Below are 21,830 nucleotides of genomic sequence, written 5' to 3'. Positions count from 1 at the left end.
AAACCATCAGCACACACGCACACACACACGTATGATGATGAGATTATGGATCTTCATTGATTTATAACGACTGACCCAAACAACCCATAACAGAAAACCTTTAAAATAAAAACTGTTTTCACTGAAGAACGCTTTGTTTCATTCAGCTCACTTCCAAATAAAATCACACAAAGTAAAGACACGCATGTCTATTAGGAAAAAGTTTATTCTGATATAAAATGATACATTCTACAGGTGTTTCATGAAGGCACTTGAAGGATCTGAAGATTAAAATCACCTGGAAAAGCCACCTAATAAAAGTCTGGTGTTAGTTCTCTATATAAATGTACATTTGTGTAGGGTGAAAATTCATCTGTTTATAAACAAATATAAAATGAGCTCTTGAAATCCTGATTTTGACATAGAGTAAATACAAGTCAGAACTGAAATAATCTCTCTTGTATTTAAATAAATGATTCTTCTGAGACACTAAAGCAAAGAAAATGTCATCAAACATCATCAGGCTAAAGAAAAAAAAAGGTAAACAAGACATTAAACATGATACTGATCACGTGAGACAACCTGACTGAGATGATTATTATTAATAATGACATAAACAGCAAAAAAAAAAAAAAACAATAACTGAAGCCCAACAGGCAGAAAATAGTGTCGGTGTGTATATAACTAATGAGATAAATGTTTTAAACACACGCTGGAATGCAGCAGATATCAGCTGTAGAGACTCCATCATGCGACCGCAGCCACACGATTGCATAGAAAACATCAACGTAAGAAACAGCGTCTTCACAGATCACTGATGTCACTCATGATCCAGGCTCCTCCCCTTCCCTTTACAAACACAATCAGATGGTCAGAACTGCACCCATTCTGATCGGCCCGAGTCCTGAGTTGATCTGAGGAACATAAACCAGTAAGTGAGACAGATGCCATCAGACAGACAGAGAGACAGACAGACAGGATTTATACTGACCCAGAGCCTGCAGCAGTGAAATCCCCCCACATGTCCTGAGAGGGTGGAGCACTGACAGGGGCAGAGACTCCATAATCCAACAGCAATCCTGAACAGAAAGATCAATTAATATTAGCCACGCCTCCACTCAGAGAGAGGCTGTGTTCAGTGTGATGTTGTGGTATGATAGTATCCTCTTCTCTCACTACTAACTTGTTACTCTAGTATAAACTTCTCAAATAAATGCCAGGATGATGATGCAGGTAGGTATTTATTCTGCACCTGTGCTCGGCTGAGTGACAGGCGTGGTGTGCTGAGTGACAGGTGTCGTCTGGGAAAATGCAGGTGGAGGGATGAAAGAGCCGCCCTTTACACCAGGAGGAGGAGGAAGCAGACCGCCGCCCACCCCCCGAGACTTCCCTGCACCACCGGAGTCTTTCTTCTTAATATTCTGAGAAAGTGAGACAAGAATGAACACCTGTCTGTCTGATCGGATTAGCACAAATCATCTAGACAACACATCCAGAATCCTCTCGTACCCCAATGTTAATTTTGATGGTCTGACCCTCTTTGAAGCCCAAGTCCAGTTTTGGGCCTACAACCGGATTTGCTTCCTGTTTGGCAAGTTCACATTCCTGTTTCACCCACCTGTGTGAGAGCACAGAAACCATCATCTTAATGCCTGATGCAGGTCAAAGGTCAAAACAAAGAGTAAGTAAACATCATTATTAAATGACTCACTTGAAATGGTCTTGTAGTGCAACATTGAAATCGAACGAATCGCCACGATCAGCGAAACCGACACCAATAAACGCGTGACGTCCTGAAATAAATTCAAGATTACCATGAAGAACATCTGTGTGATATTTAATGTCTCATTACTGCGGGCATACACGTTTAATAGATAATATATTATTAATGACCATTTCCATCTTCGATTCGGATAACAAAGTATCGGCTGGAGTCAGTGACAGATTCAACAGCGATGCCTGGATACTGATCCACAGCTGCCTGAGCAAACAACTCGCCTGAAAAAATAAACAATCAGAAAAACAACACTTTTATTTGTGGCACAATAAAAGCGCATAAATTACTAGGGCTGCAACAACTAATCGATAAAATCTATAATGATATTCATTGTGACGACTTATAATTAAAGTCAGGCGCTACCACGCAAACTGCGCGCTCAAAGTCAGGTGCATTTTCTTCATACACGAGCTGCACGTTTATCAGGCACTGCTGCTTCTTACACGACCAGCTTAAAAGCAAGGCAACATTGGCAGGTCCGCACCCTTTCAGTGGAGTTCTGAATTGGGCTTCATTTAAACTGTTTAATTGCCGGTTAGAGATGAAAGGATTTGGTTCTAGACCTGTTCGAGTCGCGACTCACTCGGATCGTTAACCCGGATCTTTAAATTAACTCATGAGTCGCGAGTCTCTAGTGTCATTAACCCGGATCAGTTGTGTCCTACTACAATTCAATGTAAAACCATAAACAGCGCCACCACACACACAAACCTCTTTCAACATTATTGATGAGACTTCGCTCGCACTACAGATCCATTCGTAACCGGCTGATCTGCGCGAGAACTGACCCGAGATTCTCACTCAGAGCCGGAAACATTGCAAACTCAAGAGACCTGCGGATCCGTGCGAGCCGCGAATTGACCCGAGATTCTCACTCAGAGCCGGAAACATTGCAAACTCGAGAGACCTGTGAATCCGTGCGAGCCGCGAACTGACCCGAGATTCTCACTCAGAGCCGGAAACAATGCGGACTCGAGAGACATGCGAATCTGCTCTGACTCGAGAGTCTCTCAACTCGTAACCGGCTGATCCGTAACCGACTGATCCGTAACCAGCTGATCCGCCGGCTGATCTGCGCGAACTGTCTCTCCGACTCTGGGGGCTACATAAGCAGGACAGTTCTTTTCTATATTTTCTCTATATTATTATGCTATTGTTATTAGGCTTCTTTTTTAAATGGTCGACCATACACACCAAACCTAAAACCTATAAGCATGTTATTTCAGAAGTGAAAGGCTTTTGTTATGGATTTGCTTTTGAGGAGACTTCAGTCGCTCTATAGATCCACTAACCGACTCCGGCTGATCCACGCGAATCAGCCGGTTAGTGGGATCTGTAGAGCGAGTCTTATGTCCATGGTCTGCGAGTCTGCAATGTTTCCGTCTCTGAGAATCTCGAGTCGCGTGGATCAGCCGGTTACAAGTGGGTCTGTACTGAGTTTCCTTGGCAATTTAGCAATACTGACTCAAATGACTCAAGTGAATCACACAACCCGGATCACTTTAGTGAGTGACTCACAATAACCCGGATCCTTAAAAGGAATCGAGTTTGCCAGGCCTATTTGGTTCATTAGGTGTTGATATTTGGGCTGTGAATAGTCATTGGGATGCTTTTGATCATATTAATTATATGACCATTGGGCTGGTTTTGTTATGTGGATCTGGCAACCCTGACAGGACAATGATGGAAACAAATGCGCAAAAGAACGCTGGTTAATAAAGGTTTGATTTCCTTAAATATAAGTGAGTTTGTATTTATTTAATTGTTTTTGGCTTTTCATAAAAATAGAAATAAACCTCAAACTCTAAGTAAGAATAATCATACGATTAATCGATTACGTAAAAAAACCCATTAGTTGCAGCCCTAGGATTTGTTTCCTCTGAATCCCATAAAAACAGAAATGATTAGGCATGTAAAGTGTGTAAGAAGTTAAGATTTGTGTAGCTGCTGCCCACCTGTGTTTTTGTCCTCGAGTTTAATAAAGGCAATGTTTCCTTTTGCTGTAATCTTCATGCGTCCACTCCACGCCGGTTCATCCAGCTTCCAGTCAGCTGCCCTAAAGCACATATAGCACAGTAACATTTACAACACAAACACACAAACGTCACAGTAACATTTACAACACAAACACGCACATCAAAGTAGCGCCGCACGATATTAAAACAAACAAGCAAACAAGGCACTAACATTTGTGTGACAGTTAAGCTACACTTTCAGCGCCAACACAAAACTTTGACTATAAGTAGCTTTAAAATATCAAACCAGTTCACCACGATATACACATGCACGATATGCTGTGCAGTTATATCAAAATTCCACATTAAACAAACACGTTCACGTGACTATCGGGTTGAGTAAATGTAAGCGATGATGTTTATTATTCATCAGCCATCGGCTGTTTGTGCTGACATCAGCTGAACTGAGGCGACGCGTCACACGACCAATAATCCATCACTGAAGCCGATCATTTATTTCAACTCGACTCGTTATGAATCAATCGGATAATAAACTGAAGTCATTAAATAATCTGTGTGAGATATGAGTGAGTTAAACGTCATCATCAATGTTGTGTTGGTCTCTCAGTTAAAAGCTCGGGTCGGTTCGGATCTCACCGGTATCCGCGGTTCGAGGCTCTTGGCGGAATCCGGTAAACATGAACCTCAGGCTTCACACACAACACCGACTCATACAGCGCGTTACTATCCGCCATCGTTACCGACACAACACTGCACTGTACTTCCGCCTGCCTGCACACCACACATAATAAAAGTCCCTTTATTCGACAACACTACAAACATAAACACAAACTGAAGAGTTTATTTGTATAGAAATGTTTGTACGTGTACTGTGTCAATAAAAAATATTTAACATTCAGACACCCTAAGCAGATAGAAGTTAACAGACGGATCTGAAAGGATTAACTAACTGAGAAAACAGGCGTTAAAAATAGAGAAGTGTTTCAGAACCAGAAAATCGAGGTCACTATGAGGCGTCAACAAACTTTCAAGAGGCATTAGATTATCATTAAAAACATTATTTTAGTTCAAAACAAGCATTAAAATAAGCAACAAATCATTTTGATGATGTTAATAATAAAACGTTTAATATAGGTTAAAAGTCATTCTGGAGTTAAATAATCGTACTAATGGAAAAAAAACAACACTTTTTTGGCAGTGCATAATAACAGATAACGTCATGGTGTCTGATAAGCGTCTGTGCACGCACACGTAAGGGCGTCCATTTTAATTCAGAAATTTTATTCAGCCGTTAAAAAAAATTTTTTACTTAGTTATTTTACTTAAATACTTGAATGTATAAAGTAAGAAGTTGCTTCGATTTTGTTAGGGCGAGCCCCCTCGTGCAGTACGCCCTGCGTGCTCGCGTATGTGCGTGCGCGTTCCGAGACTCAGGTACTGTGTATGCGTGCGCGCTCCCAAGCAAATGGAAGATGGCGGATGTTTGGTGTGTGAAGATTCGTGAGAGAAGCTGATAAAGAGAAACATATACAGCATCAGATAATCTGAAGAAACGACACACAGACAGACAGACAGACAGATTAAGAGAGAGAGAGACACGTGAGTATATGAGAATCTGTCTCACTGCACACATTTAATAAACAACATGAATATCTGTGTGGATAAACCGGCTGTTAGCGCACTGCTAATAACACACAGGCATCAGTTTATTCACATGACTGACATCAAATAATACACATTTACACTTCACATAGCAGTACATGTATCTTTACTATAGTAAAATGACTCTTGTGTTGTTTATTTACTGTAGTAAAGATCACTGTTGATGAAGAATAGCGACATTCAATCTAATATAAAGTCAGAATTACCTCTCAGTGTGTGTTTGTGTTTGGTGTTTAACATGATCATTAATAGAGATGTGTAACATGTTTTATGTTGTGATTGAGAAATGTTTTATATCTACACTATGTGTTGATTGATTTTATTTTAATGCTTCCGCTTTAACAACACAACAATTAAAGCAATAAACTAACATGAATGTCAGAGTTAGTATTTAGTTATTTATCTTCTTTTGCTTTAATATCAAAAACACTCTGAATGATCACATTAAATGATTAGAGATCAAGAAATAGTCTTAGAAAAATAAAATACTTTATTTTATGACTTTGACGGTTTATTATATGTGGTTTACAATGCATTCAAGCTCTACGTTTATATTTCTCATTATGTGAATCAAACCCAAGACCTTTAACACAATAATCTACCATCTTACAGGAACACTCATCATTAAAATCATAATAAATATAAATTATATGTAAATATACAAATGTTTATGCACATGTAAATACTTCTTAAATATCTACATGCATGTGTATTGTGTTTATACATAATTATTATACACAGTACACACACACATATATGATGTAAAGTGGTGATTAATTGTTATGCCGCCATTTGTGTTAGGGCTGCACGATATTATAGCAAAAACGGATATAAGAAATGCGGTATGATCATGCTTAATGCTTGTAGAATCAAAAAAAAAAACTTTAAATTATATAACCAACATACATCAACATCTCTCTCTTTGTCTTTATCAACCTAACCCTTTTTTAAGTATTACGATAATTGAGTTTATCACGTGTTTTTTCATCCAGCAGTAAAATAAAGTCTTTCAAGTAAAGTTTTGTTTGTCATCAGATCTTCATATAGACAGCATCATGTCTCGCTGCTTAGACGGTGAAGACAGCTGCTTTGTTGCCATGGATACAGAGGAGGGCGGTCAGACGGTGGACATGAAGACGGAGGACGCAGACAGACTGACAGTGAGCAGTCACAGCATGAGAGAGCTGCCAGAGGAGGTGCTGGAATACATCCTGTCCTTCCTGTCTCCATACCAGGAGCACAAGACCGCCGCCCTGGTGTGCAAACAGTGGTATCGCCTCATCAAAGGTTAGCGCTGCTTCAAATCACCTTCATTTATTTGTCACTGAAATAAAATATAAAGTATGTGTACTCATACTACACCCGTTATCCATCTTGGGATCACAGCTGGTTAGTTTTTACACTCTTTAAGCTGCTGGTTAAATGTCAGATCCTTGTGTTATAGCAGCAGATGGTAAGGTGGCTTTGATGCCTCTCGTCCAGTGCTCACAGCATTTCACTGCTATGTGTAAACACAGCCATGTGTCTCACCTGTCCAATCATTTGAAATGCATTTTAACACCAGGTGTAAAAAGGCTCTGAGTGTGTCATGGGTTTTTGTTTAACACTGGGGCGTTAACTACCCCCCCCCCCCCCCGTCTGTTTATTATCCCGCAATGGCCCTTCAAAGAGATGTCTGTCTGTCTGTTTGTCTCTCAGGTGTGGCATATCAGTGTTATCACGGCTTCCTGCGAGCTGTTCAGGACGGGAACATCCAGTGGGAAAGCCGAACTTATCCGTATCCTGGAACACCAATAACACAACGTTTCTCACACAGTTAGTACACACACAAACACACAATTGCTTTACATGTAATGTGTATAATTTTTTGGTGATATCATTCATGTGGGCGGAGTTTGCTCATGTAAATAACTTTACATGGTGTCTTCACATACACTGCTGTGTATAAGATACTGGGTTTAATGGACAGAAGATGAGATATAATGATGACAGACAAAGTTATTAAGTGATTAAATCATAACATGATATCATATGAATGTTGTTTGTCTTTATTTCAGGTGCGTGTTATTATGACTCCAATCAGTCCATGTATGTATTCGGCGGCTGCACACAGAGCAGCTGCAACGCTGCCTTTAATGACCTGTGGCGTTTAGACCTCAACAGTAAAGAGTGGATCCGACCGCTAGCGTCAGGTCTGAATCATCACTGGATCTCTGCTTTATCAAACGCTAACAGCTCGTGATCTTCTGCTAACTGACGCTACCGTGTGTTGTGTGCAGGTTCATACCCGTCACCTAAAGCCGGAGCCACGCTGGTCATGTATAAAGATCTGCTGGTGCTGTTTGGGGGATGGACGCGGCCCAGTCCGTATCCTCTGCATCAGCCTGAGAGATTCTTCGATGAGATCCACACGTACTCGCCCTCTAAAAACTGGTGAGAGAGAAACCGTGTCCTTATTCATGCAAAGATTTCACTGAGACAGCTCCAACTCAGAGCCTCTTTATCATCCTTACAGGTGGAACTGCATAGTAACGACTCAGGGGCCACCGCCCATGGCAGGTCACTCCTCTTCTGTCATTGGCAGTAATATGGTCGTGTTCGGAGGGTCTCTGGGTGCTCGCCAGATGTACGTATATAAGAGAAACTTGCTTTACTTCTTCTAGCTATGATCTCGTTGGTCTGAGTGGTTGATTTTGGGGTGAATGTATGCATGTTCTGCTATTGTCTCTGTCAGGAGTAATGAGGTGTGGGTTCTCGATCTGGAGCAGTGGTCTTGGTCCAAACCCACCATCAGCGGTGCATCTCCTCATCCGCGGGGCGGCCAGTCTCAGGTAACGTTAACCTCCTTTAATCACGGGAAATGTGATCAATCTGCTCTCAAACTCATCCGAAGTGTCCGACTCATCCTCAGATCGTGATAGACGGTGACACGCTGCTCATTCTGGGAGGCTGCGGAGGTCCAAACGCCGTGAGTATTTCTTTTTGTTTGTTCAGAGTAAAACACTGGACTGAGGTAAAGCGGTTCATCTGTGTGTGCAGTTACTGAAGGACGCCTGGCTGCTGCACATGAGCGGTCCAACCTGGACATGGCAGCAACTGCGAGTGGAAAATGAGGATCATGGAGCGCCGGAGCTGTGGTGTCACCCAGCCTGCAAGGTGAGTGTGTGTTTCAGTACACAGTGTGAATGTGTTTTAATGCCGCCTTTGAGTTGAATTATACAGAACATACCCAGAAACGCTATGAGATATTCATGATTCATATTCACTTTCAATTCAGATTGACACTGATTAGGGCAGGATCCTGTCACCGTATGTTTTCATATGTTTGCCTCTCATGTTGCAGGTGGGTCAGTGTGTGGTGGTTTTCTCCCAGGCGCCGTCGGGTCGCGCTCCTCTCAGCCCGAGTCTCAACTCTCGGCCCTCTCCTATCAGCTCTACGCCTGCCCCGCTAGGTCCCGACCCGCCTTCCCTGCGCTCACAGTCTCCGGTTCGCAGCGGAGCCGCGGGCGCAGTTCTGGGTGCGGTCGAGGAGGCGCCCTGCGTGAACGGCCGGTGGGGAACGCTGCGGCCCAGAGCGTCAGCCAGGGCGCGAGACGGAAGCCCATCATCATCGCAGCAGCAGTCACCCTCGCGGGGGCCCGACAGTCCCCCGCTGCTCAACGGCTCCTCGCCCTCCCCCCGCACCAGCCCTGTACAGGCACCGTCTCCACCCGCCCGACCACACCCTCACGTGCCAACGGACTACGGCTGGGACGGTTCACCGACATCCGAGCCGGCCAGTTCCAACGGGCTGCACACGCCGCCTCAGGCAGTCTCGCCGCGCACCCCACCAGGCGCGGTGTCTCCCGCCGCTCTGCGCAGAGGTCTGGAGGCCGTCAAAGCCTCCTCGTCGCTGCCGTCCTCTTCCTCTCCGTCGCAGCCGGGGACCTCGGCGTCCCCCTCATCCAGCCCACCCCAGGCCGCGGCAGCAGACGGGCACGCCATTCCCCCGATCGCACGCCGATTGGGTCACCATCCGCCTCAGAGCTTAAACGTGGGCAAGCCTCTCTACCAGTCGCTTAACTGCAAACCCATGCAGATGTACCTGCTGGACATTTCTCGTGCCAAGTCGGACGGCGTGGTGTCGTGGAAGGTGTACGGAAGCGGAGGCGCGCCCGGCGCCGTCACGGGGCCCCCGGAGACCAGTCTGCACACGGTGGTTCAGGGCCGAGGAGAGCTCATCATCTTTGGTGGCTTGATGGACAAAAAGCAAAATGTGAAATATTATCCCAAAACCAATGCCTTGTACTTCGTCCGCGCTAAGAGGTAATGGATGCACGCTGGCAGCTGCTGACCTTACACTAATTTACCTTAACATACAGCTCGACACGTATAAAGGACACGCAAACATAGTTGTTGTTTCAATTGAATAATGAATGAGTGATGGTTTTACTGCGAGTGTGCGTGCGTGTGTGTGTAATGAAGGGAATGTTTGTCTGTTTCTGTTGTATTTCACCCTCAGAAACTTTACAGATCTGATTGAAGGAAACAAACAGTAGTAGGAGGAACAGATGAAATCTACCTTTTATACTACAGCCTGCATTGTTTACATTAAACTTTTGTGTGTGTGTGTGTGTGTGTGTGTGTGTGTGTGTGTGTGTGTGTGTGTGTGTGTGTGTGTGTGCGCGCGTGTGCGCGCGTGTGCGAGGTGGAGTATAAACAGAAAATAAAGATCTCCATGTCTTAAATCTGTTATGGTGTTTTTACTGTGTTTACTCTTTTTAATACAGATGAGATTTGTTGATAATGTGTGTGTTAGTGTATGTATTGAGTTCATATGTAGTTACTAATACACACTGTAAATTTTGATGTTATTGTATTTAATATGTTAATTTTAATGTATGTGATGTTCATATGACCGCATCATTGAATGTTGCACGAGTGAATCTAAAGCATCGTCACCTCAGCACTGCTATCTTAATGTATAAAATATCAATTTAATCTGTTTCCGTGATCGATTTACAGCAGCAACGCTTCAGAGCACGTGTACCCGTAAACGACAAGCAAGGGCGTTTTCTATTGAAGTCCAAACAAACGACTCTTATGAACTGATTCGTTTTAGTGAATCAAACATACAATTCAACCATCCTGTTCACTCATCTCTTTCCGGTGTCCTGACATTTTATCCTACTCGTCAGATTGTCATATCCTCTCGGTGTGTTATCTTAGGTTAATTTGGGGTTGGACTGGTTAGTCCTGTAGTTATATGGGAGGCAGCACAAATCCACCGACTCTTTAACGAATCAAAGCATTTCTATCACGCTTACTTCAGTGTTGCCAGCTCATATAAATCATTTAGATTCGCCCCTGATGTGTTGTGTGAATGTAGCTTTAGTTTAAGTTTAGTTTAATTCAGTTTTTCTGTGTTCTCGTACTGAAGAATGGATTTTAAACACGATCTTTCCTATCATTCACCTTTAACCCATTTGAATTCATTCTGCGGACTCTCGCTTGTGATTGGCTGAGCGCAGGGGAGGCTGTGAGGTGTCACAGGAGCTGCTCTGTGATTGGCCATGGGAGAATTTTGGGCGGGACTTTGACTCTGGGGTTTCGTGTTTACCAGAGTCTGAATCAGAAACAGAAACCCGGTCACGCGCGCGGTAAGAAACATTCAGTTTTTATCTCTAACAAAGTTAGTTAAGCTTCACATGTACTGTATAACTGTCAGCATGACGAGTGTAGGTAGTTTAAAATGTTAAATGAGTTTAAGAACGTATTGTGTGTGCGCGCAAACAACTGCGTTGAAACAATGACTTCATGAATATGTAAATTATATCTCATAAACTTCATGAATAATGAAAACTAAAGAAATGTAGGCCATTATTATTATTGTTTTATATAGATAAATAAAGTCTTCTGGAAACATGGTAAAACAGTGTAATAAATATAGATTTTAATAAAAAAAAACTAGTTTTTTGTTTTTTAATTGATCTGTTTGCAGACTGAACATCAGTGGATTTCCAGACTGGTTTAAGTTGATCTAGTCCTGTGATGATTTTACTGTTAAACCGCGTCTGATTGATGAGAATGGAGTATAAGCTGTCAGTGATGAGTCCTGTGAGATAAACGCTGACAGCAGGATTTCATTCAAACATGCCCATCACACAGCACATAAACTTTCCCACAGACTCACAGTTCAACCCTCAGCCCTCTATAACCCCTCTCACCCGGGCACCACCGGGCTCCGCCCACTCCCTGCGGCCCCCGCTGGACTTCACTCTGGGCGCTCTGGCGTGCTGCGGGGCATGCGTGTTCACCAATCCTCTGGAGGTCGTGAAGACCCGACTTCAGCTGCAGGGTGAGCTGCAGACCCACGGGTCGTACCAGCGGCACTATCGCGGGGTGGGGCAGGCGCTGTGGTTGGTGGGCCGTACGGACGGGATTCGAGGTCTACAGAAGGGTTTGACGGCAGCACTGTTGTATCAGGGGCTGATGAACGGGGTTCGACTGGGGTTTTTCTCCTACGTGGAAGCCTCTGGGCTGACGGCAGTCCCGTGTGGAAGTCTGATAGCCGGGGCGACGGCGGGCGCTCTGGGGGCCTTCATTGCCTCCCCTGCTTATCTGGTAAGCAAGAGTCTGTGATTGAATCTGCTTAGAGAAACCTTCATGCCAACCACAGTTAAATCACAGGAGGCCGCTGTCCAGCTCTTTATAATCTATGTCAGCAAAGTGCAGAATGAAAACACAAGCGGTTTATGTTATAGGGGCGTCTACCTCTGTTTACAGCGTCTCAAGTGTTCATTTTCAGGAACAGTCTGGAGCTCGAGCTGCATGCGTGTAGACATCAATCACGGCAGCCAGTGACAGCAGATATATCTGTCAGCCGTGAGCTACCGACAAACACGACGAGTGTTGAAAGACAACATCTCAAATATCAAAACTGAACTTGAGTGTTTATGACAAACTCCTTCTGCTTTAAATGTGCTGGAGGACATCAGAGGATGTGTGCTTGTGTAAGTTTTGTGAGAGTATTGTGTTTATTCATCAGGTAAAGACTCACCTGCAGGCTCAGACGGTAAAGGCCATTGCTGTGGGACATCAGCACAACCATCAGGTACTGACAGATTACAGCACTGACCTTTAACCCTAACTGTGCGTTCACACCAAATGAGAATAAATCATGCTATTCACACGCAGTTGGACGCTTGAACATTTTAGCTTAACCTGCATCCTTTGCACCGTGAAATTCACGTCATTCACATGTGAAATTCAGATGCTAATTCGCTCAGTTTGCCAGCTTTAGGTAGCTTGTGGTCTTAATCTGTATATATTTAACTCAAATTGAGTAAACTTACCAGATTGTCCGACCTCCTCAATCACTTTCTTCCAAGCAAGATCCTTTTTATTCCTGTTTCTATAAAAGTACGAAGATGTGCATGCACACCGCCAGATGTGTCACCTGTTTGTGTGGATTGATCGTAACTGTTCTGAGTCCTCATAATCATTTTAATGAAACGTTTCAGAGCGTCTCCAGTGCCTTTCTGTCCATCTACCAGCGTGAGGGCATCTTGGGTCTGTGGAGGGGCGTCAACGGGGCGGTGCCCAGGGTCATGGTGGGTTCGGCTGCACAACTGGCAACGTTCAGTTCAGCTAAAGGCTGGGTAACACATGCACAGGTCAGCACACACACACACACACACACACACACACACACACACACACACGTATGTGTATGATGGAATACAGTGGCAAGAAAAAGTATGTGAACCCCTAGGAATAAACTGGTCCTGAATCAGACCTGCACATCATTCAGAAGGAATTTTTCCCCATTCCCCTTTACAAAACCACTTCAACTCAGACACATTTGTAGGATGTCTGGTATGAACCGCTCTCTTGAGATCATCTCTATGAGGTTAAGGTCTGGGCTTTTCAGTTTTTCAGTCCATAAAATATGGCACTGGGGTTTGTCAAGGTGCTCTTCTGCAAATTTCAGGCGTGCAGCAATGTTGTTTTTCATGAACAGAGATGTTAGCAAGTTCATATGATGCCTTCAAATCTGGTACCACTTCTTGGTAGAGTAACAACAGTCCAAAAGCGTCTCCATTTGTTGATTGTTTGACTGTAGACAATTCTTGATGGTAGCTCCTCTTAAAGCTCTTTTTGGCGAGGCATGGCTCACATATGCGTGTTCTTCTTGTGCAGAGCAAACTCCTAAAGTTTTGAGGTGTTTTTATCAGTCAAAGTAGTTGTAGTCCACACCTCCAAACGTATTATCTTAACCAAACTCCAGGTGTGCTTAAACCATGACTCCATTGAGCTTTATTGAGGTCATTAACTCAGGGGTTCACTTACTTTTTCCACAAGCACTGTGAGGTTTTTTGGTTGTTCTCAATAAAGACATGAAAGATTTTGTGTAATTATTTTTAAACACATTATGTTTGTCAATGACTTAGATGAAGTTCAGATCACATTTTATTCAGAAAACTATGACATTCCAAAAGGTTCACATACTTTTCCTCAACGTCTCTGGCAGTGGTTCAGTCCACAGAGCTGGCTCACGGCGCTCACAGCCGCTATGATCAGCGGGGTCGTCGTGGCGATCACCATGACACCGTTTGATGTCATCAGCACTCGACTCTACAACCAACCAGTGGATGAGTTCAAAAGGGTAAAACCGCAGCACATGCCAAAGCGAATAGATCAGGGGTGTCCAAAGTCGGTCCTGGAGGGCCGGTGTCCTGCAGAGTTTAGCTGAAACTTCCCTCAACACACCTGCATTAAAGTATCTAGTCTGTCTAGTAAGACCTTGATTAGCTGGATCAGGTGTGTTTGATTAGGGTTGGGGTAAAACTCTGCAGAGTCACCAGCCCTCCGGAAGCGGGATTGTACACCCCTGGAATAGATGATGAAGTGACTTGTTTTACGCTGCTGATGATGATGATGTGTTTGTGTGGTCAGGGTCGTCTGTACAGCGGTTTTATGGACTGTCTGATGAAGGTCACTTCCACTGAAGGAGTTTTGGGTCTGTATAAAGGAATGACGCCGGTGTTTGTGCGTCTGGCCCCTCACACTGTTCTCAGTATGTTACTGTGGGACGTCATGAGACAGCGAGCGCTACACTACACATCTTAACACACACGCTGAAATCTCTCGGGACCTAATGAGAGAAGTTTCTTATCATCACCATTAATTAATTCAGAACTTGAAGTTGAAGAGGATCATGGGAAATTTTTTAACTCACTTGTGTGTCTTATCTTTATGTGAATCTATGTTTTTTTAATGTGCAGTTGATTAAAGATTTACTAACTGACTAAAGTGTGCTTTCATTATTTGAGTTATTGTTAAAGAAAAGCCCAGAGCTGTATATACAGTATAGTCGAGAGCGGGGCACAAACTGAAGCTAGATAGATATCCACACATCCATCCATCATCTGACCATCCTTGTATTACGCATCAGTGCGTATAAATAAATCATAATAGTGAGTTATTTCCCTGATATCATATTTACAGTTATCATTTTGATGAATAGTATTTACATTTTAATATCATTGTATACCTGAGGCTTCATTATAACACTGTGTAACAACTTAAAAAAAAAACATAAGATGAAGAAATGTACTTCCAATGCACTCTTTGTTCAATATCTTAATCAAAACGTTTCACAGGAGATCTTCTGACAGTAAGAGAAAAAGACCAAACGCACAGATTGACGCGAACAATAACACCACAGCATCTGTATATGAACATGAGAGAGAGCAGATGTGTTAATATTTAAACACACACAATCATTTCTAATCCTACAGTCTGTGTTGTGTAAATAATAAAGTGTGTTGTGTGTGATCATGATGTTTGATTCATTTATTAAACTGAAGCTCATACAGATGTTGAGTTTCGTCCACACGGTGGCGCTGCAGTAGAGTTTACTGATGCTGCTCTTTAGTTTGTTTCTGTGTGATGGATGTGTTTAATATAATGAAAGTTTCTGTATTCAATGCTGATCTTTTACGGCTGAATCATCTGAAAAACTGACTGTGAAGTGTGGATTAAACCTTACAATTTAAATAAAAATGTAAAGTGTGAATAAAACTGAAAGGTCTTACTGAAGAGCTCAGTGATGATTGATCCCAGGGGTTAAACTCCTCACAGTTGACTTCATGATGTTTGATCTTCACTTCATGTAGAGTTTGTCTTCATGTTAGATATCACAGACTAAACTTTACTGTTCTCAGTTTCTGCTCAGATGTTTCTCTTCTGGACTCTCTACAGGTTTTGGCAGGGTCTGTATCTTGTGGGCGGAGTTTGTGTGAGGGGGATGATGTCATGATTGGGCATGTTCCCTCCTGCAGCAGTGACATCACTGATGCATTCCACAGACCCCCCTCTCTTTCTCTCTCTCTCTTTATTTTTCGTGCAGTCTGTTCTTTTTTTTTCTTTTCCTGCAGCTCCTCCCCTCAGATTCCAGCGTGATGAAGGTTTTTCTTCTGCTGTCGAGGTTAAACTCACATTCAAAACTATCAGTAGATAAAGAGGCACAGGATTATAGTCATCATCTACAGTATATAAGTTAGTAAAGGGTTAGGGTTAGATAGTGTCTTTGGTTTAATGGTTATTACTGTGTGAAGCAGTGAGGGGGGGATGGGAGGAGAACTGAGGGAGGTAGAGAAAATAACACAGAACAATGAGATAGAGAGAGAGAGTTGAGCTGGAAAAGGCAGGTAGAGTCACATCCTGTATGATAAAACAGAGGAACTGTGTGTGTGTGTGTGTGTGTGTTTGTGTGTGTGTGTTTATACAAGTGGCTGCATGCCTTTGTATGTCTGTGTGTAGTTGTTTGTCATACATTTTACTGCACTTTGTCAGTCATTAAGTGTTTAACTCTTCACTGATCTGTAACTCAGCAGAGAGAGAGAGAGAGAGAGAGAGACTGTGTGTGTGTGAGGGGAGAACAGAGGGAGGGGTTAAGGGAGGGAGAGGGCGTGGCTTCATGTAGATAGCGATCCTTACTGCTACAACTTTCTGTCTGTCTCTCGGTGAGTTTCTCTCTCTCTTTCTTTCTCTCTCTGTCTATCTGACAGTTTTTAAGCGTCCATCGATCTGCAGGAGAGTCGGTCAAGAGAGGAGCTACAGAAGGAGGTCACTCATCTGATCTTCAGGTATGTTTGAGCTTTGGGAGAAACTAATGAGATGTTATCAGACTCAGAAAGGTCTCAGACATTTCTCTACAGCAGAACAGAACCAAACAATCATCTATAAAACATGAACCTTTGTCTGTGTGTACGATTGTGAGCGTGTTTATCAGCATTAACTAGTTGAAGTTCTACTAGTTATCTGTCATTGAATGATTTGTGTAGCTCTGATCTTCCAGCTCAGGTGAGGTCTGTAGCACAGGTAGATGTCTTTATTAATCTAATCACAATGATTGGTGGTTTTATTGGATGAGATTTCTTAAGGTTCATAGTACATTTACTGTAGCATAAGAGAGAAAATTGCGTCATTCAGTCCTTCTTGTATAAACTGAAGATATCAGACACGCCTAGTCACATCTGTATAGGTATTTGTGTTGTGTATGCTTTGGTATTCATTTTAGTTTTGCTAGATGCACTCTTATAAGTTCATTTGATCGATGTGTTTCTGATAGAGGAGGAGCAACGCAGATCTTTTGTTAGTAACGTTTATTTAATTTTTTATTACTAAAGCTGCAGCATTTCTGCACCACTAACATCACTAAATGAAACTGACAGAATAATGTTTGTCCTTCCTGAACATTCCCCCTGGTCAACAAACCGTTTCTGAGTTGTTGCAATTGACTGCAAGAAATGATTTGATCATCAAACTTTTATCTACAGAGCATCTGTGTGTTTCAGCATTATGGCGTCTGCAGTGCCCCAGAAACGGATGGTGTCGTCTGTTTTTATCACCCTGGCATCTCCGTTCAAGGCGACCGTCACCCCGACGTCTCACATCCACAACAGCTCGGCCCAAAACACACAGCAAGCTGCCACGCCGCTGCGAACGTCATCCACATCCTCATCTGCTGGGCCGCAGGCTGGACAGAGCAGCGTCCACTCACCTGTCCCTGTGAGCCCATTATACGCCCGATCCAGACCCCCCATCACCCCAACACAGACCACACCCACTGCTGCCCCCTACAGGCTGGAAAACACAGACATACGCCCCAGGGTCAAATCCAGTGCAGATGGTAAAAAACCATGAGGGTCTTTATTGTGTTTAGTTAAGATGATTTGATCGATGACTCTTGTAATCTGTTACCAGTTGTTACTAGTTACCCATCCCCTCCTCCTCCTGCACCCGGTGACCTCTGTACTCTGCCTCCTCCAGCCCACCAACATGAACCCTGTGACCTCCCAAACCCCGAGCCAGCAGACACCCCTGCAGAGGTAAAATCTCCCTGCTCACCCGAATCTTTATAAGATCAACACCGTATATTACACATCACCTTTCTGCACTGCTGTCATAGTCAATATCTTGTGCGTTTAGAAACAGCTCCTGTGTGCTTAAAAAACAAACAAACCAATAATGTTTAAGACAGAAATCAGTGTTTCATGTTGTGTAACTTCAGTTTTTATTTCATTTAGTTTTGGGGCAAACTTCATCCTATGGGCCAACATTTAGGGGTGGTTTTCCCAGACAGGGCTTATCCTAATCCCAGACTGAAATGCATATTTGAGTTACTTAAATTTAAAACACCTGTTCCTCTCTAATTTTTACATATATCGGTGCCTTTTTTTCTCAAGATGCACACCTGTAGTGTTTTTGTAGGGTATGTTTGTAAAAACTTTTTAAATTCCCGAATATAAATAAGGCCTAGTCCTGGATTAGCCTAAACCTTAATGTTTTATCACAAATGAGAATGTGTAAGCTCCTCTACACGGCAAAAAAAGACTTTCTTATTTAGTAATTTTGTCTTGTTTTCAGTACAAATATCTAAAAATTCTTAAATGACGATGCATTGTCTTAATGAGCAAGAAAATAAGTTTGGTTTTTAGATAAAAAAAGAGGAAATAAATACAATTTAAGTGAATTTGTGCTTAAAACAAGGGCTGCAAAATGATTAATCACAACTAATAGTTTACCGAATAAAAGTTTTTGTGTAGATCATATATGTGTGTGTATTGTGTATAATAATTATGTATATTTAAACAGACACACACAAACGTATGTATATATTTAAGACATTTTTTACATGTGTATATTTTTTTATATATATATTGTTTATATAATACATAATTATAAATACTTAATATATAAATAGATTTTTTTCTTAAAATTACACATGCATGTGTGTGCATTTATAAATACAGAATTATTATACAAAATACACACACATATATGATGTAAACAAAAACTTTTATTCTGCAAACGATTAGTCGCGATGAATCATTTTGCAGCCCTACTTAAAACAAGCAAATAAATCTGCCAATGGGGTAAGCATATTTTTCATGAAATTTTCCTGAATTAAGTGTTTAAGAAAAAGGTTTCTTACCCCATTGACAGATTTATTTGCTTGTTTAAAGCACAAGTGCACTTAAATTGTATATTTTTGTCTAAAAACTTTCTCAAAAAAATTTCTTAGGTCATTTTGCACATAAAGAAAATGCATCTTGATTTAAGAGTTTTTAGATATTTGTAAAGCTGCCATGTGGCATTAATCTGTATAAAGCCCTGCCCTCCAAAGACATGCCAGCCAATCGAATGTTGCCAAACCTGTCGAATGATTGACAGGCAGAGCTGTTTATGTATGCCGTATTGTCAAAGAGTCATGTGAGATCTGACCACACCTAATATTTCACACATAAGGTTGTATTTTGACTACTTGTGTAAAAATAGGAGGAAATTTAAATCTTTAAGAACTGAGTGCTTCCCTTTGGATACAACAACATGTTTTTCATGCTTTTTAATGTCAGGTGAGCACTTTGATGACAGCAGCAGCCTCTGCAGGCAATAAACTGAACAACATTACAGATCCTCAGGCCATCGGTGAGTTTACAGTCAACAGCAATAAAAACTTTGCACCCTTTTGCCTTGGTCTTGAATCATCTGGTCTTTTGTGTGTCGCAGATGTATGCGGATTCTGCCGTAAACCAGTTTTGCTGTCTGAACCCGCCATCGACGCCCTGAACCGCAGTTATCACGCCGCATGCTTTCAGTGCAGACAGTGCCACACGCCTCTTGCTGCCAAACTTTACTATAATAAATCTGGTATTCCTCTGTGTGAGGACTGTTATCAGGTGCGTTTATAACATCTAAAAACATGTTGTCATTTAAGAAAGTACTTCTATGACTTCATCATTTACAAAATAACAAGAAAGCTTATTGCTAGGTGATCATGTCAGTATTATACAGATAGATGAATGTTAACACAGAGCAACTGTTGGCTCTTAAACATTAGAGAATTATTGTGAACACTAATGTCAAAAAGTCATTTCATCAGGATGATGATGTCATAAGAGGAAGTGAAAGGATGAGAAATTAAACTGAGGACACAGGAAAACCTCGTAAATCCATTACCAGTTTAAAAACCTTTATGTGAACAGCTTTCAGAAAGATTTAGGATACACAGTTTGCAGTTACGAGCAATGCAAATGAGTGATATTAAATGTGTGTGTGTGTGTGTGTGTATTTCACAGGCCAGTCTCGAACCGTGCTGGGCATGTGGTGATGTTATTAAAGATCATGTGATTCGAGCTCTGGAACGAGCCTATCACCCGCCCTGTTTTGTGTGCACAACATGCAGACAGCCAATCGGAGAGCAGAGATTTGCACAGGGAGAAGTTGGGGAGGTTTACTGTCTGCAGGATTATTACAGGTAGAATCGTTTGATATTAAATTCATTAGTCTTACACTGATGATACACTAAAGTCTTCGGTCACAGGACCGAAAGATCTACTTTAATATAAATGCTTAAAAAAAAATCTCTTTTATGGAGAGCTCTAATCAATATTATTATAATGACAATAAATAAAGCATGTAAGTTAAAGGAATTACTCCGCTTACATAAAAAATCCTGATAATTTACTCACCCCCATGTCATTCAAGATGTTTATGTCTTTCTTTCTTTGTTCAGTCAAGAAGAAATGAAGTTTTTTGAGGATTTTTTGCCACTTCATTGGACCTCAAAAGTTTACAGTCTCAAAGACGATACCAATGAAGGCATAAGGGTCTTATCTAGCAAACCATAATTTAAGCCAAAAAAGACCTTAAGTATTACGTAATCACATAGACATTAACTAGTATCATTCCTCAAACAACAACATCTGAACGCTCCTCTTTCTCCACGTTTGTAGACACTGGAGCAGTAGTTTCCCTTACGTCATGCATGACCTTTCCACATCACAAGTGGTTTAAAAGTACTTTTTTGTGAAAATGAGGATGGTTTCACTATATAAGACTCTAATGCTTTGGTTGGGATCGTCTTTGAAGATGCATTGAAACTGTAAACTATTGAGGTCCAATAAAGTCCACTATATGGAGAATCTTTTCCTCAAAAAAAAAAAAAAACAACGTAATTTCTTCTCGACTGAGCTAAGAAAGACATAAACATGTCAGATGAGCAAATGATCAGTTGTTTATTTTATGGAAGTGGATTATGTTTACACCTGGAGCTACTGGAATAATAACGCATCTGGTTTATTGAAGGAAACACCTCCTATGAGTACACTGCACACTGGCCAATCATTTTCATTTGTGTACAGTCCTAATAAAGTATGATTGTGTATTTGAGACACTACCACACATCTGTGTTTCCTGTAGGAAATATGCACCACAATGCAGCGTGTGTGGAGAGTTGATAATCCCGCGTGAAGATGGGACAGACAGCTACACTGTGGAGTGTTTGGGTCACTCGTACCATGAGGATTGTTACCGCTGTGAGGTGTGTGTGTGTGTTTTCATGTATGATTGTCTTTATTATAGCAGTGATTTAAAGATCTAATATTCAATAATCTTCTGACCAGAATCTCTTGATCATATGATTGAGTTTTTTGTTTCACTTTCTCTTTCAGGTGTGTAATGTACTTCTGTCTCCAGAGCCCAATGAGCACGGCTGTTATCCTCTGGACGGGCAGATTCTGTGTAAACCCTGTCATTTCTCCCTCATCCACAGCACACAACATTAAACAACAACAACTCAAGACACACAAAGTCTATTTGAAAGCCAAAAATACTGATGGTGAATGATGATCATTATAAACACTTGTTTATTATTATTTTTTTTTTATAATTGTTTAACATAATCCACTGTTTATGAATGTACCCAACATATCAGCTGTAATCTGATGTTTTTGCACACTTGATATAATCTGTAAAAAATATACCAAAGATACAAAACCACCAATTTAAATCTTTTACTTCCATTGTGAGTCAAACTGTTTAAAATAAACTAATATATGTGACTTATCTGTGTTTTCACTCGGACACTTTACAATAAGACTGTAAAA

General features: G+C 41.7%; 4 protein-coding genes across 6 annotated transcripts; 3 read left to right on the top strand and 1 right to left on the bottom strand.

Moving 5' to 3' along the window:
* Positions 1-187: 187 nt before the first annotated feature.
* necap2 (NECAP endocytosis associated 2) lies at positions 188-4,527 on the bottom strand. The gene is made up of 8 exons (XM_065243111.1): positions 4,369-4,527; positions 3,712-3,812; positions 1,873-1,977; positions 1,691-1,772; positions 1,489-1,597; positions 1,232-1,400; positions 971-1,058; positions 188-893 (listed from the first exon to the last, which is right to left on the bottom strand). The coding sequence occupies exons 1-8, from the start codon at positions 4,464-4,466 to the stop codon at positions 851-853; spliced, it is 795 nt and encodes a 264-aa protein (XP_065099183.1). The 5' UTR covers positions 4,467-4,527; the 3' UTR covers positions 188-850.
* Positions 4,528-4,959: 432 nt separating this feature from the next.
* Positions 4,960-10,070, top strand: fbxo42 (F-box protein 42). The gene is made up of 10 exons (XM_065243106.2): positions 4,960-5,331; positions 6,430-6,681; positions 7,093-7,209; positions 7,452-7,586; positions 7,674-7,827; positions 7,910-8,020; positions 8,129-8,225; positions 8,306-8,362; positions 8,434-8,550; positions 8,738-10,070. The coding sequence occupies exons 2-10, from the start codon at positions 6,450-6,452 to the stop codon at positions 9,701-9,703; spliced, it is 1,986 nt and encodes a 661-aa protein (XP_065099178.1). The 5' UTR covers positions 4,960-5,331; positions 6,430-6,449; the 3' UTR covers positions 9,704-10,070.
* A 498-nt stretch (positions 10,071-10,568) lies between these two features.
* Positions 10,569-14,991, top strand: slc25a34 (solute carrier family 25 member 34). Its single transcript, XM_065243110.2, has 6 exons — positions 10,569-11,033; positions 11,375-11,997; positions 12,422-12,487; positions 12,897-13,049; positions 13,907-14,041; positions 14,332-14,991. Exons 2-6 carry the CDS (start codon positions 11,527-11,529, stop codon positions 14,503-14,505), a joined length of 999 nt encoding a protein of 332 aa, XP_065099182.1. The 5' UTR covers positions 10,569-11,033; positions 11,375-11,526; the 3' UTR covers positions 14,506-14,991.
* A 1,366-nt stretch (positions 14,992-16,357) lies between these two features.
* On the top strand, positions 16,358-21,785 carry fblim1 (filamin binding LIM protein 1). Of its 3 annotated transcripts, none has more exons than XM_065243109.2 (8): positions 16,358-16,526; positions 17,238-17,572; positions 17,713-17,771; positions 19,299-19,371; positions 19,453-19,622; positions 20,022-20,200; positions 21,145-21,265; positions 21,396-21,785. In XM_065243109.2, exons 2-8 carry the CDS (start codon positions 17,242-17,244, stop codon positions 21,507-21,509), a joined length of 1,047 nt encoding a protein of 348 aa, XP_065099181.1. In that variant the 5' UTR covers positions 16,358-16,526; positions 17,238-17,241; the 3' UTR covers positions 21,510-21,785. The 3 variants fall into 3 exon arrangements, with proteins under 3 accessions (XP_065099181.1, XP_065099180.1, XP_065099179.1); XM_065243108.2 differs by having other exon boundaries at positions 17,220-17,572; positions 17,647-17,771; XM_065243107.2 differs by having other exon boundaries at positions 16,360-16,526; positions 17,647-17,771.
* Positions 21,786-21,830: the final 45 nt, after the last annotated feature.

This window comes from Paramisgurnus dabryanus, chromosome 24 (assembly GCF_030506205.2).
Source record: "Paramisgurnus dabryanus chromosome 24, PD_genome_1.1, whole genome shotgun sequence".
Taxonomy (NCBI): domain Eukaryota; kingdom Metazoa; phylum Chordata; class Actinopteri; order Cypriniformes; family Cobitidae; genus Paramisgurnus; species Paramisgurnus dabryanus.
The sequence above is the reverse complement of the archived record's forward strand: the minus strand, read 5'-3'. Positions and strand labels throughout refer to the sequence as shown.

Bases quoted from the DNA above. Each gene is read 5' to 3' on its own strand.
- necap2 (XM_065243111.1), bottom strand. From the start codon at position 4,466: ATGGCGGATAGTAACGCGCTGTATGAGTCGGTGTTGTGTGTGAAGCCT. The intron at 1,773-1,872 runs GTCATTAATAAT...AATTTATTTCAG, and splicing joins CCGAATCGAAGATGGAAATG to GACGTCACGCGTTTATTGGT. The intron at 1,059-1,231 runs GTGCAGAATAAA...CTTTCTGTTCAG, and splicing joins TGTCACTCAGCCGAGCACAG to GATTGCTGTTGGATTATGGA.
- fbxo42 (XM_065243106.2), top strand. From the start codon at position 6,450: ATGTCTCGCTGCTTAGACGGTGAAGACAGCTGCTTTGTTGCCATGGAT. The intron at 8,021-8,128 runs GTACGTATATAA...TGTCTCTGTCAG, and splicing joins TCTCTGGGTGCTCGCCAGAT to GAGTAATGAGGTGTGGGTTC. The intron at 8,363-8,433 runs GTGAGTATTTCT...CTGTGTGTGCAG, and splicing joins GCTGCGGAGGTCCAAACGCC to TTACTGAAGGACGCCTGGCT.
- slc25a34 (XM_065243110.2), top strand. From the start codon at position 11,527: ATGCCCATCACACAGCACATAAACTTTCCCACAGACTCACAGTTCAAC. The intron at 11,998-12,421 runs GTAAGCAAGAGT...TTTATTCATCAG, and splicing joins TTGCCTCCCCTGCTTATCTG to GTAAAGACTCACCTGCAGGC. The intron at 12,488-12,896 runs GTACTGACAGAT...GAAACGTTTCAG, and splicing joins GACATCAGCACAACCATCAG to AGCGTCTCCAGTGCCTTTCT.
- fblim1 (XM_065243108.2), top strand. From the start codon at position 17,242: ATGGCGTCTGCAGTGCCCCAGAAACGGATGGTGTCGTCTGTTTTTATC. The intron at 17,573-17,646 runs GTAAAAAACCAT...ATCTGTTACCAG, and splicing joins GGTCAAATCCAGTGCAGATG to TTGTTACTAGTTACCCATCC. The intron at 20,201-21,144 runs GTAGAATCGTTT...TGTTTCCTGTAG, and splicing joins TGTCTGCAGGATTATTACAG to GAAATATGCACCACAATGCA.